The 14,028-nt window shown below is 43.1% G+C and overlaps 1 protein-coding gene across 1 annotated transcript; it reads left to right on the plus strand.

The window, feature by feature from the left end:
* Positions 1 to 2,758, plus strand: LOC306939593 (nuclear factor 7, brain-like). The gene has a single exon (XM_079524204.1). It carries the CDS (start codon positions 347 to 349, stop codon positions 1,802 to 1,804), a length of 1,458 nt encoding a protein of 485 aa, XP_079380330.1. The 5' UTR covers positions 1 to 346; the 3' UTR covers positions 1,805 to 2,758.
* Positions 2,759 to 14,028: the final 11,270 nt, after the last annotated feature.

Genomic DNA, 14,028 nt, shown 5'->3' on the forward strand with positions numbered 1-14,028 from the left:
ACCAGGAAACAGAGGTTTTTATTCTGCCGTTGACACGCTGAGTGTTATACATTGCAGACAAATAGACAATAATAGATTCTAATAGTAGACGAGACCAAACAGGCAGCTTCCAGTGAGGGAGGACAGGACTGTGCTGTGTGTTTCCACAGCACAGGAGTGACCCAAACCGCCTGCTTCTGATCTCTGTCAGTGTCAGGACTGTCAGCTGAATGGACATTAATAACAAGTAACAACCAGGATTCAAAGAGAAAGTAAACTTCAGATAACATTCTAGAGGAGGGAGTGTGAGTTAATTCCTGTCTTGAACAGAGTATTGTTGGTGGTTGTTGCTTTACTCAGAGACGAAATGGCTTCCAAGCTGTGTCTTTCTGAAGAGGATTTTTCCTGTCCTGTGTGTTGTGATATCTTTAAAGATCCTGTTGTCCTGGCATGTAGCCACAGCTTCTGCAAAGCCTGTCTGCAGAAATGGTGGAGAGAGAAGCAGGTAAAGGAGTGTCCAGTTTGTAAGAAGATCGAAGTAAACCGTCCGCCCTGTAACCTGGTTCTGAAGAACCTGTGTGAGGCAATCATACAACAGAGACATCAGAGACTGTCAGTGGGTCTGGAGGATCTCTGCAGTCTGCACACCGAGAAATTAAAACTCTTCTGTCAGGAATGTAAAGTGCCAGTGTGTGTTGTGTGTCTGCATTCACAAAAACACACCAAGCACCGCTTCAGGCCCATCGATGAAGCGGCACTGCACTACAAGAAGGAAATCCAAAAATCACTGGCGCCTTTACAGAAGAAACTGACAGTCTTTAACACATTTAAAACAGAATTTGAGCAAACGGCACGGCACATTAACGTCCAGGCCCGGCACACGGAGAGGAAGATCAAGGAACAGTTCAAGAAGCTTCGTCAGTTTCTACAAGCGGAAGAGGATGCTAGCGTTGCTGCGCTGAGGCAGGACGAGCAGGGAAAGAGTCGGATGATGAAAGAAAAGATCGAGGCTCTGAACAGCGACATCACATACATTTCCAACACAGTCGGATTCGTAGAGAAGGCGCTGCGAGCTGAAAACACAGCATTCCTGCAGCAATACCAGATGGCATACTTAGACGTCTGCTCCCTTAACCGCAGCCACAAAATGCAGGCACAGCCTGTCCCGGGAGCGCTGATAGACGAGGTCAAACACCTGGGTAACCTGTCCTACAGAGTGTGGGACAGGATGAGGGACGTGGTCTCCTACGCTCCTGTCATTCTGGACCCCAACACTGCCCGCTCACAGCTGATCCTGTCTGACGATCTGACCAGCGTCAGACGTGGAAAAACATCAGAACGGCTCCCCGACAACCCCGAGAGATTCGACCACTGGTACTGTGTCCTCGGCTCCGAGGGCTTCAACTCGGGGACTCGCAGCTGGGAGGTGGAGGTTGGAGACAACACACACTGGGACCTGGGCGTGGTAGCCCAGTCCTGCCAGAGGAAGGGTGTCAGAGGGGGTAAATTCTGGACAATAAGGTTGGGTAAAGGCCAATACACGGCATGGCGGTCCTCCAGACCAGGATGGTCCAAACCAGGCTCACCTATCGATCTCTCCGTGAAGGAGAAGCCCAGGAGGATCAGAGTCGAGCTGGACTGGAAAGGAGGAAAGCTGTCGTTCTCTGATGCCGATACTCGCACTCACCTACACACCTTCACGCACACTTTCACTGACACACTCTTCCCATACATTTACACTGGTCATACTGTCCCTATCAAGGTGTTACCAGGGAAGGTCAGCGTTACTCTGAAACAATGTAGACATTATGATGATGAAAATTGAAAACTGAGATGATGACGATTTCAAGATATTCTGCCCTATATCTTGCACCACCCCTTATCCCTAAACTTATTTGCCATGTTTTACTATTTTAAAACATTTTAAAATAGTTAAAATAGCTGATCTACAAGCTTACAACGTGTAGATGTAGAATTGGCTAGTTTAACTATTTTAAAATGTTTTAAAATAGTTTAAAAAAAATTGCAAATAAGTTTAGGGATAAGGGGTGGCGCAAGATAGAGCCCACTGTCCTTAAAGGCAAATATTACAAGCTTTTTTTTTGTTATGTTGTGTTGTGGTCCCTGACAATGACTCCTAAAGCACATCCATATGATGGTGCTGATGTCAGTCACGTTATGGATCATCTGTTTTGGTTGGGCAAGGAGGACCCAGGGGAGTTTAATATAAAATGTATCAGACTAAAACTGCACTTTTTGTTTTCATTTAATCTGTTATACAGGGGGGAAATAACACCAACATGTGGTTAAAGACTGACCTTAGGTGGGCTACTGATTACAGACTGATACAGCCTGATTGCAAAGAATGGAAATAACACAGAAATGGAGTGGAAAAGATGAATGCACTCAAAGGGATAGACAAAGGAGAAGGATGCTAAATGAATAATACAACAAGACAATCGACTAAAAGAGTACACATTATAGTCAGGGAAAAATCTCAGCGTTACACAGTGAGTCAAGCTGGTAGATTTGTTTTTTAACAGTACCATTTTCAGTACGCTTGCTGAACGGTCCTGTTAGCTAATATTTCTATATTTGCTTAAATAAGATGGGAGACATACTGTTTCTGATGTGTAATGGAATGGTTGTTTTGAATGTGTACAAAAATATTTCACTCATACTGACTTAACCATTTTCAGCATTTAGTTTATTCTTTAAATAATACGGTACAGTACGTATATTTCTAGTTCTACACAGCTTCTCAGAATCGCTGTACCACTTTGGATGTATCTCAAATGATTTGACTAAACCACTTCATTTAACCGTTGTCAGATCCTGTAATGCTACAAAATAATTGAGCTCATGAAGGAATGGTGTTTACTTAAGCATCTACCCACACATCTCTTGTGTGATTTGAGTTCAGTTGCATCAAATAACATCTATCTGTTCCACATTATGTTATAATTTTCATACATCATGATGACATTTTGTATGAAAATGATATAGTGGGTAACTGGATTTCATATCAAATAATACCTCTCTATGCCAGATCACACTGGCCCCAGCCCCAAATACAGTAGGCCTACATGTTTTCTTACATTTATGAAAACCACAATGGGGATATAATATGGACTAAAGTAACTCTAAATCCACTACATTATTGATTCCAGTTACCTTATTTATGTAAATCACAAGGGAGGAGATAAGCTGGACTAGTCTAACCCAAAATGTATGAAAATAAACTAGTCATTGAAATACATTTATGAAAAATACAAGGGATTATCTGGACTACAGAGATGTTACAAACAAACTTTAATACATGCTTTTCAATGAGAACAGAGCGTTTTGTCCCATTGAAAAGCATTCGCTGCATAGGCAGAATCAAACTCCAGTGTGACCATACCCTAATAATGCATTACTATAATAATTGTGATGTAAATGGTGCATTTATATAGCATTTTTATCCAGAGTGCTTTACATTGTGCATTACATTCACCCATTCACACACTGAAGGCGGAGGAATTAAACCATGCAAGGCACTGAGCAATTACGGGTTCAGACTTCAGAGTCTTGCTCAAGGACACTTCAACACTAACTCTGGGGGAGACCGGGATCAAACTGGGAACCTTGCGGTTCCCATTCGGCCGCTTATAGCTGCCACTCTACCCCTGAGCCACGTCCACCGATATTCAACATAATTTATTAAAAATACAAGGGGATGTAGCCTGGAGGACTAGGATGGTATATGTTTGGCTCGCCTATTTTAGACCCCAGGGTATTAAATCTAGACTACACAACGGACTATATCCACTTCAACCCTGCGTATAATTTTGCTTGGGGGTTTAGTGGGAAATATGAATTGACTGATTTGTACATTGTTTCATTATTTTAAGCCTAACATAGTGCTTTGTTAAATTGTCCTACTGCCCTGCTGAGTTAAAAGTTTTGTGTCGTTTTTGTCGCATTCTTAAGCCAATAATTTGATGCCCAGTTCATCGGTCAGTAGGAGACTACCAGAGACAAAGTTTTGGCTTAGGAATGGTGTGTAATTGATAGAAAATACTGTAACTATCTTTTTGGGTGAACTACTCCTTTAACACCTGAAGGCTTGACATTAAGGCTTGTCCTGTTGTCCGGGACAAGTAATACATCTTTCCGGACAAGAGCATTCTAATTTTACTTGTCTGTTGGACAAGTGACTCTTGGTTTCACATTTTCTGTGACATTCCTAGCAGCCAACAATACTGTCCTGCTGGCTTTCCAATTAATCACCTTTCCAACATTGTTTAAGGGCCATTATAATCCACCACTCCTGAATGAAGTGCCTGGTGCTGGGAGTCTGGTGGAACGCACAGGTCCTGGGCCTGGTGAGAGCAGGAGTGGACCTGGTGAGACGTAGGAGGGTCCCGGACAGGAGTCAACCTAAGAGCCTAGTCCTTCCACATGCCAGAATCTGGTTCTCCCAGTCCTGGCAGAGTAGTTCCGGAGCAACGGATTGTGTGGTGGTTTTTCCCTATTGGGACTGATTGAGGGTAGCTACTGGGACGTAAGTCGGGACTTGATCACCCCAGCTGGGTCACCTGAGTGAGGGGTATGATGTTCGAGAGACCCGAAACCCAGATGACCTTGGGATACGTCCCAGGTGCATCCATGCAATGTTTTTTAGTTATAGTCCTAGAATGTCTGTGATCTTACATAGCAAGGTCATTGCAAAATTACTGTAAAATGACTGAATCAGACTCAATCATTTACTCTGTCCTATCTTCCTCCCCCAAAGGAAGGGTATTGTCACGTGAACCCCCAGGGCGTTCCCCACGTGATTTTGTAGGAGCCCCAGACGACAGTGAAGTGACGATTTAAGGACTTTTAAGACCTTTTTTAATAACAACAAAAAAGATAGAAAAGAAAGACCACAACGCCATCAAAAGTAATGTAAATGTAAAACTGGTGAAACATTGGCCAAATTGTCAAATAATATAAGAAAGAGGCAAAAGTTCTACAAGCTCATAACGCCTTGTGTTACAAGGCGTACGTTGTGAGCTTGTAGATCTGCTATTAACCGAGTAAAACAAAATGTAATGCCTCAGTGTAATGCCTCAACTACTACAAGTGCTTTAGGGTGGGCCGGTGGGGGGTCCCTGGTTCGAATATGATTAATTTGGGGGGTCCCCAGTTCGAATATGATTAATTTGGTGGGGTCCCCAGTTCAAATAGGATTATTTTTTTGGGGTTGCCACTTGCCAGTTCCAATATGATTATTTAGGGTGGTCCCCAGTTACAATATGATTATTTAGGGGGGTCCCCAGTTACAATATTATTTCGGGGGGGTCACAGCCTGAAATGATGACGTCATCACACAGTGACATCGTCATCATAACCAAGTAATTGTCCTTTAAACTGGATTGTCAAATAGACAGAACACCATTTAGCAACTCTTTTGCTACGCTGTAGTTAGATTAGTTGGAAGACAGACATGCGGTGTCGGGGCTCGTGAGATGTTCCACTGGAGGGTACACCTGAAGGGAGGGCCAGAGATAGAGCTCCATGCTGCTGCAGCAGTACGGCGCAAGGTCTACTCCTTTGGAGGGTACAGCAACAAGGACAACGTGGATCAGATCGGCGTGCACATCTTCAACACAGAGTCTCTACACTGGGTGAAGTTGCTCCCCGTGGTGGAAAATGGAAGAGGAGAACGTCCCCTCGAGGTTCCCTGCTTATGCTGTCTCCACTCAGCTGTGCCCATAGGGGACATGATCTACATCTGGGGCGGGATTCCTTACGGCAACGTGCTTTACGTGTTTGACGTCGACACTCGGCGATGGTTCAGGCCCACGGTTTCTGGGATTTTGCCCGAGGCAAGAAGGGACCACTCAGCATGTGCCTTGGGGAAGGTCATGTATATCTATGGAGGATATAACGTCCAGCAGACTGGATGGACTAATGTCATCTACGGGTTGGACACCACCACAATGGTCTGGTCCTTAATCAACGCTAGCGGCACGCCGCCACCTGCTTCGTCATGTCACTCTGCCACCATCATCGGAACAAAGATGTTTGTATTCGGGGGCCGGGGGAACCTTGGGGCCCTCTACAACAACCTCACAGTGTTTGACACAGAGACCAACTACTGGCTGAGTATGCCTTCTGCACAGCTTCTTCCAGAAGGACGCTATGGTCATTCAGCTTTTACCTACAATTCTGAGCTGTACATATTTGGTGGCAGCAACTTCAATGACCAGGACTTCAATGATCTGTGGAAGTTCAGCCCAGAAACCTTCTCCTGGATGAAGAAGGTCGAGCCCAAAGGGAAATGTCCGTCTCAGATGCTTAGGATGTGCTGCTGCATGGTGGAAGATTGTATCATATTGTTTGGAGGACTCAACACACCCAATGACCTGCACATCTTAGACTTAAGTCCCAGTCTGAAGACATTATGCCAGCTAGCTGTTATTCAGTATGGTCTGGAGCAGTCAGGACTCACACATGACATCAGGTGGGAACTGGCAGCCATGACTGCCAACAGCAACTGGAAGAATAATAATTAAAAAAAGGAGGAGTGTGATCTTTTCTTTTCTTTTTTTGAGGGCCCTCCTATACATAATTTTTTCCTTAACTGGTGTCACATTTGCCATTGACAAGAATGGAGAATTTACGTCATATGTGGACGAGCAAATCGGCTTTTCTAAACACATAATTCAGATCGGGGCTTATTGAGGGGCGCTAGCCCCTCCTATATACAGCTTTAATCCATCCATCCATCCATCCATCCATCCATCCATCCATCCATCTTCAGCAGCTTATCCGTAGTCGAGTCGCGGGGGCAACAGCTCCACCAGAGAGCCTCAGACTTCCCTCTCCAGAGAAACATTAGTAACTTCCTCCTGGGGATCCCGAGGTTTCCCGGGGGTCTCCTCCCAGTGGGACGTGCATCGAGGACCTCCCTATGGAGACGCTCGAGAGGCATCCTAACCAGATACCTGAACCACCTAAGCTGGCTCCTTTCCAGGCGAAGAAGCAGCGACTCTACTCCGAGTCTCTCTCGCGTAACTTAACTTCTCACCCTCAGGGAGATGCCAGCCACCCGTCGGAGAACTCATTTCGGCTGCTTGTTTTCGCGATTTAGTGACCTTATTCTTTCGGTCATGACCCATGCACTTTTCATGACCATATAGGTGAGAGTATGTAAACTGAGAGCTTTGCCTTCTGGCTCAGCTCTCTTTTCATCACAACAGTGCGGTACAGGCGTACAGCGACTGCAATACCGTCCCTGCCGCTCCGATTCTCCGGCTGATCTCCTTCTCCGTCCTCCCCTACTCGGGAACAAGACCCTGAGATACTTAAACTGTACGCGGGGTAATGTATCTGCAATACTGCAACTGGACATGTGAAATATCAGATCCTCAATAAAAAAAACAATGAAAAAATAAATTTTCTTTTATGTTGGTGGGATTGCTTTGAGATTGTAATGGACAATAAAGTGTTTCACCGTTCTGATTGAAACCAGATGGAAGGGCTGTATCATCCAAGCTGTCCAGAGTGACCAATGTTTTGACTCATCTAATGTTCTATTATAGAACATGATATTAAAATGTTCATATTATAACATGATACTGATTATTTTCGTGCCAAGCAATACGCTTCTGTACAAAATAAAATAAAAAGCCCAGTGGACAGAGACAAAGAGGAAGTTACTATCTGTCTGTGGTCTATCTGACATAATAAAATGTTTTTTTGTAAGAAGAAAAATCCTTTAAAGATAATAAGTTGGAAACTCGAGTCGATGGAGGACTCGAGGAGACAGTATAGATGTATAGAACTTCTATATACGGAAGACAATAAGACAAAACGATTGCAATTTACTGAATACTTATATTGAATACATATAAGTGCAATATGACATGATCGGCAGTTTAATTTAATGTATGGGCAATTTGGTGTCCTCTGGTAAAATATCAACCTGTGAGTAGAATATATCTAATATAGCTCAGAAATGACTTGATGTGCTGACCAAAGTAGCTGGCTACTTTTGGACATGGACCACTATTCTAAACTGGCTAACTTGGCAAGCCTCACTCGTAGTCGTTTGTATGGATTTTATTTTATGGATTTTCACCAAAAAAAAACATCTCAGAAACTACATAGGCTACTGCTGCTTTAGGGGCATGTAAATAAATGACTGTAGTGCTATAATTTACACAGCAGAGGGAGCCATTTATATAAAAGAGTCAAGACCTAAGACCCTTGTAACTGCAGACGTGCCATTTGAGAAAAAAAGAAAAGAAAAGAAAGATTTACACAGTTGACGACCAAGGCTGAGGCTCAAGGACACATCACACATGACATTATGCTATGGAGTATAAGTCAGACAAAGAGCAGAGACACTCATGCGCGCACGGTCGCACGCACGCACACGCGCGCGCGCACACACACACACACACACACACACACAGACACACACACAAACACTAATTCTACAGTCCACAATTTGATTCACACATTTACAACAGGTGAGCAGAAGCAGATTGGCTGATGATGAGAGAGGTGAGACAGGTGTGCAGGTAGAACTGCTCTAGAATAAAATAGACCAGTGCATGTAATGGTTCCCAAACTTTTCAGCTCGAGACCCAAGAGAGAGATTAGACGTTTGCCCGGGACCGGTCCTATAGTGAAAATATAGGCAGATTACACACAGCTATTTTGGACAGAAGAAGATTTGAAAAAACTAAAACCAGAGGTAAGGACTGTGAGGACATTAAACCTGGGCCTATACTTCTTCATAGGACGAAATAGGCCTATAGCGGAAGTTAAATAGAAAGAGCTATGCTTGTAGATCAGCATTTTTGTAAGTTGTTGTAAATTGTGATTGATAGGCTATTATATTTCACAGTCGAGTTTAGAGAGAGAGAGAGAGAGAGAGAGAGATAGAGAGAGGCACGGGGGTACCCCCCAAATTTAGAACAAACATGGGAAAATTCTCTTTCTACTACTCTGCCACGGTGCCACCACAATATGGAATGCCCTGGAACCAGTCACACCAACCAATTAAGGATGTGAATCACTTGGTGTCTTTCAATTCTGGCCTAAAAAAAGAAATGAAAAAAGAAAACTATCTATCTTAAGACCACAAGGGGAGGTCGGTTTTTATTCCCATTGAAAGGAATTCACTGCCACCGTTTGCCGCCCTTTTTCTCCTTTGTTCATTATAGTTGTTTGAGGAAATGTATTATTGTTTTTTGCGACCATACCGTAGGTCGCAGTTATTTAGAAAACCTGCATTTCCCGGCAGTTGTGTCACGTCACGCCTCCATATATGGTCACGCCTCGTGACACGTCACATCACGCCTCATGATACACTCCATATATGGCTGTCTCCATATGTCGATCTGACATCATCAATATGCCGATCTGACCTCTGTCACTCCTGCTTCTCAACTGTGCCGTATTTAGAAACTCTGTTTCAGGCCTGAAAACGTCAATTTAAAAAAAAATATATGGGCATTCCCAGACGATTCCGTAATACAATCCCTGTTATGCTTATATATGGAGATGTCATCAATATTAAGCCCATATATGGGAATGTCAATATATGGCCATATTGTGCCATTCTCATGATTCATTCAAGTTTTGTTTATTCTCGAAATTACACTGAGTAATCAAACTCATTTTCAGTGTCGTCGAGTAATACAATACAATACAACAATACAATATCATATAGGCCCAGAAAAACAAATATATATACAGATATACAGAATTACATAGGTTTACAAATAAAAAGCTAAGACCAATTTCAAAACCATCTAAAAACAATATTGTGGGGGTCTGTAATATTATATTGCGCCCAAGGTTTTAAAACGGCTCAAGGGTACCAATGTGGTCAGTTTCAATGTCGTTTGCAGGTTCCATGTATTAGGGCCACAGAAGCCAAAAGCAGATCTACCAAGTTCAGAGCTAACTTTTACCTTGAATTTGGGGAAACCACTTGACCGGGTGTGGTAGGGCTCAGAGTCCCACTTCAGAAAAGATGATGTATTTAGGTTTAGGACAATCTCCAAGCATGGCTTTATACAAGAACAGGTGCCAATGCAGTTCTCGTCTCTCTGTCAGGGAGGACCATCCAACCTTGTTATATACAGTAAGATACCAGTGTGATGATAACCAGTGTGCCATGGTTGCCGCGACGCAAGTCACACTTGCAAATGAACCAAGTTGGTACAACACATGGATCTCCATAATTATGTGGAGCTGGATCACCTGGATCTCCATATATGAAGATCACGACACTGACCTCATCAAACCCTGGATAGCCATACATGGAGAAGACTAGATCTGCATATGGAGCCGGCCAGCAACTCTCCATCTGACCCCATTGACTGATTCATAGTTTAACTCCTGCTTCTCAACTGTGCCGTATTTAAAAAGCTCTGTTATTTCAGCGCGACCTCGCCATCAGGGCGTCTTACTGGTTCTATGATTAATTGAATACATATAGGAAACAATTAAGTCCCCAGGACACGTCACATCACGTCATTTACTTGTTACCTTGTGTGAAATTGCATGATGTATAATGGCACATAATGAGACTGGAACACTGGCCTATAACTGTTACCTAACTATCTCTTTCTGCATTATCTCCTCATCTCATTCTGTAGAATCTCGTACAGTCGACATACAGCCAGTCTGGCATTATACTGTCTTCTATGAATAACAACGCAGCATGTTTCTGCTTCTTTCAGACTATACAATCTCCTTTCCTGTGGTTGCATCCTTCTATAAAGAGACACTCTGTGGACGGCTAAAGGAATCATTTTGCAGGCATGGTGGCTGTCATTCTGTAAGGTAATCTGCATGACAAAAACAAGGCATGCATTTCATGCAAAAGCTATTGTAAGGACTAGGGTTTGTTGGGTGCTTGTGGTCATCTTTTGATGCTTAAAGATGGAGATCTTCCAGTTTTTCATGTGTTTATGAGGTGACAGTACTTCCCTTGGTGTGGTTGTTATATGCAATGATGTCTTCCCTTTGTATTTAGGGTTTCCTCGTGGAGGCTGAAACCAGACAGACAGACAGACAGACAGACAGACAGTTTAGACAGACAGACAGACAGTTTAGACAGGCAGACAGACAGTTTAGACAGGCAGAATTACAGACATGCAAGCAGACCGACTAAATTAAATAAGCCTTGTCACATTGATTTGGCGATACCCCAATTTCCCCAAAAGTTGCTGTAATTTTCCAAAGTACTCGAATCACATGTGCGTGCGCGCACGCACACACACACACACACACACACACACACACACACACACACACACACACACACACACACACACACACACACACACACACACACACACACACACACACACACACACACACACACACACACACACACACACACACAGACATAAAGTATGCCACTGAAGTGAAATGTCAGTGCAGTGGGTGTGCACCCTGGCTTCCTTCTCTAGCACCGCCTTGTCTACCTGTCTGTCTGTCTGTCTGTCTGTCTGTCTGTCTGTCTGTCTGTCTGTCTGTCTCCTGCCACGGTTGCTCTCACATATATAGAATCATAAAAATAGGAGTGATGATTTGAGCATACCATGCAGATTATACCCTCTGCATAATTCCCTCTATAACTTGCAGCAGTAAAGCGCCTGGGGTGGGAGAGAGCAGACAGATCTACACATTGATTGTCTGTTTTAAGTATAATGTGATGCTGTATGAGATCCCCCCCCCCCCCTCTCTGACTGTAACAATAACAATAGTAAGATAGTAAGAATATTTTGTTTCCATTTTAGTTCTTTTAAGCAGTATCTGCCAAGTCCAAACATGTTGGCTTTTTAACTTTAACTCATTCAGGACGGGAATCCCCTTTGGGGGTTCTTGTTGCTATACACAGTATATAGCTGTAACATAACATTTAGTACCCTGATTTTACATCGGCCATCTCCTTAACAAATGTACAAAAAAAGCATTTTAGTAGTGCTCGGATCACACCTCTTTCTTTCTTGTTACAGAAAATACATTTTAAGGTTGCCAATACCCAATTATCAGGTTAAATGTAATATAGTGATTAGTGTTGCAGTTTCAATTTGGGAAAAGGCTGTGAGTTCTGACTACATATTGAAAATGATACCTGAAAATGCATTTTCTGCTTACTTAAAAGCTGGAGAGACCAGGAAATTCCGGTTACTGAACAAACGCACTATAGCAATGATTACATAGAGCTATTTAACATTTGTTTTAACAACTACAGTATGTAACTTGTACTGTAAACCCTGATTTCCCTCTACACCAAAACTCTTTGCAGAGAACTATGTGTCGAGCTTGTGGAGCTGTTATTTAGTTTTTTCACCCCAGAATAGAGAATAGGGATGCTAGGGTTCATAATTATGCATCATAACTATTGGGAGCAGTGGGCAATACTGAACAATGCCAACAAGTCTTCTCTTCTGGGGGTCCCTGGCTGCCACAAAACAGGTCTTAATGGGTTGGGCACTTTTTGTAGCTGGGGATCAATCTGGGAACCTGCCAGTTCTCAAATGGCCACTCTACCTCCTGAGCCACATGCAGCCATGATAACTACATCTAAACACAGGAAGATTTTGTCTGTCTCCCCTACACTGTCTCCCTCTCATCTTATACCTGCCTCTCCGATTCCGACTGGCCCTATAATGACCCTATAACCCTAATCTCACACTAACGTAAAGCATGGTCGGAATAATGGGATGTCGGAATTATGAGCGTATACCCCTCTCCTACGCTGTCTCCCTCTCAGATGCTATAACAAAATGAAGCATGAAGCATGCATGGTGTTGGCCTGTTAGGTTATGCCGGACACAGGAGTCATGCAGTACATTGTTAGTCTGCTGAATTAGTGTTCCTTTGTCAGCAGCAACAGTTAATATGTGGGTCGCTGCTTCCACACTCGACCTCTGCTAACCAGTGCTGGAACACAGTGCTGCTCCTGGCAAAGCTTTGCCTCCACCACCCCAGCCTCCACCTACAGTAGTACTGTTCAGACAGAGTAGTCTATAGACACCATGGGCATCCAGGTCAACAAAGTATAAGTTTATTGTGGTTAAGAGTGTAGACTTCAAACCCAAGTAAACTGTGTTCCATTTGTTACAATACATGGCTAAATGTATGACAAGAGTAGACTGAAGCACAGCAGTGTTGATTTCGTCGACTAATACTATGACAAAATTCTTTCGTCAACTACCTTTTTTCACTGACGAAGCTATGATGACTAAAACTAAGGCTAAATATATTTAGACTAAAATGTTAGGAAGGGACTAGTGGACAAGAGATACAGTAACAGTAAGTCATTTTACACTTGGTTGCATGCTGAAAATAGATCGCCAATTTTCAGCAAGTATAAAATCAGTCATTACGATGGCCTCAAGGCCGGCCAAAATACATTTTAGTCGACTAAAATCTTATGATATTTAGTAGACTAAAGCTAGACTAAGACTAAAACATTCCAGGTGACTAAAATGAGACTAAAACTAAATAAACTATTCAAGAGACTAAAACTAAAATCAGAATTTGCTGTAAAAATCAACACTGAAGCACAGTTGGAGGAGTCTTATAAGGCTTGTCTGTGTGTGCATGTCTGACGTTATTTACTAAAACACCATACGACCACTCTGTCCTTTTTTATGAAAAAAGAAATTTATTAATATATTATAAATTGGTACAATATGATACATTGCAGTAAAACACAGGGGACAAACAACATGTAGTGTAATCAGGATCTGTGCAAATGAACTGGGAGGGTTGTGTGTGTGCGCGTGACACAGGGTGTGTGTGTTCGGTCAGACCTTGATTGCAGTAACGCGTGTGAGTGTGAGTGTGAGTGTGTGTTTGTGTGTGTGCATGCGTGCGTGCGTGCGTGCGTGCGCGTGTGTGTGTGTGTGTGTGTGTGTGTGTGTGTGTGTGTGTGTGGAGTCCTGAGTCCATATTCATTTGCATATTTTGTCCCACAGTCTGACTACAGCAGCAAACATAGTAATGAGCACAAAGCTGAGCCACACGGGAAAACAAAGG

This window comes from Electrona antarctica, assembly GCF_951216825.1.
Source record: "Electrona antarctica genome assembly, chromosome: 16".
NCBI lineage: Eukaryota > Metazoa > Chordata > Actinopteri > Myctophiformes > Myctophidae > Electrona > Electrona antarctica.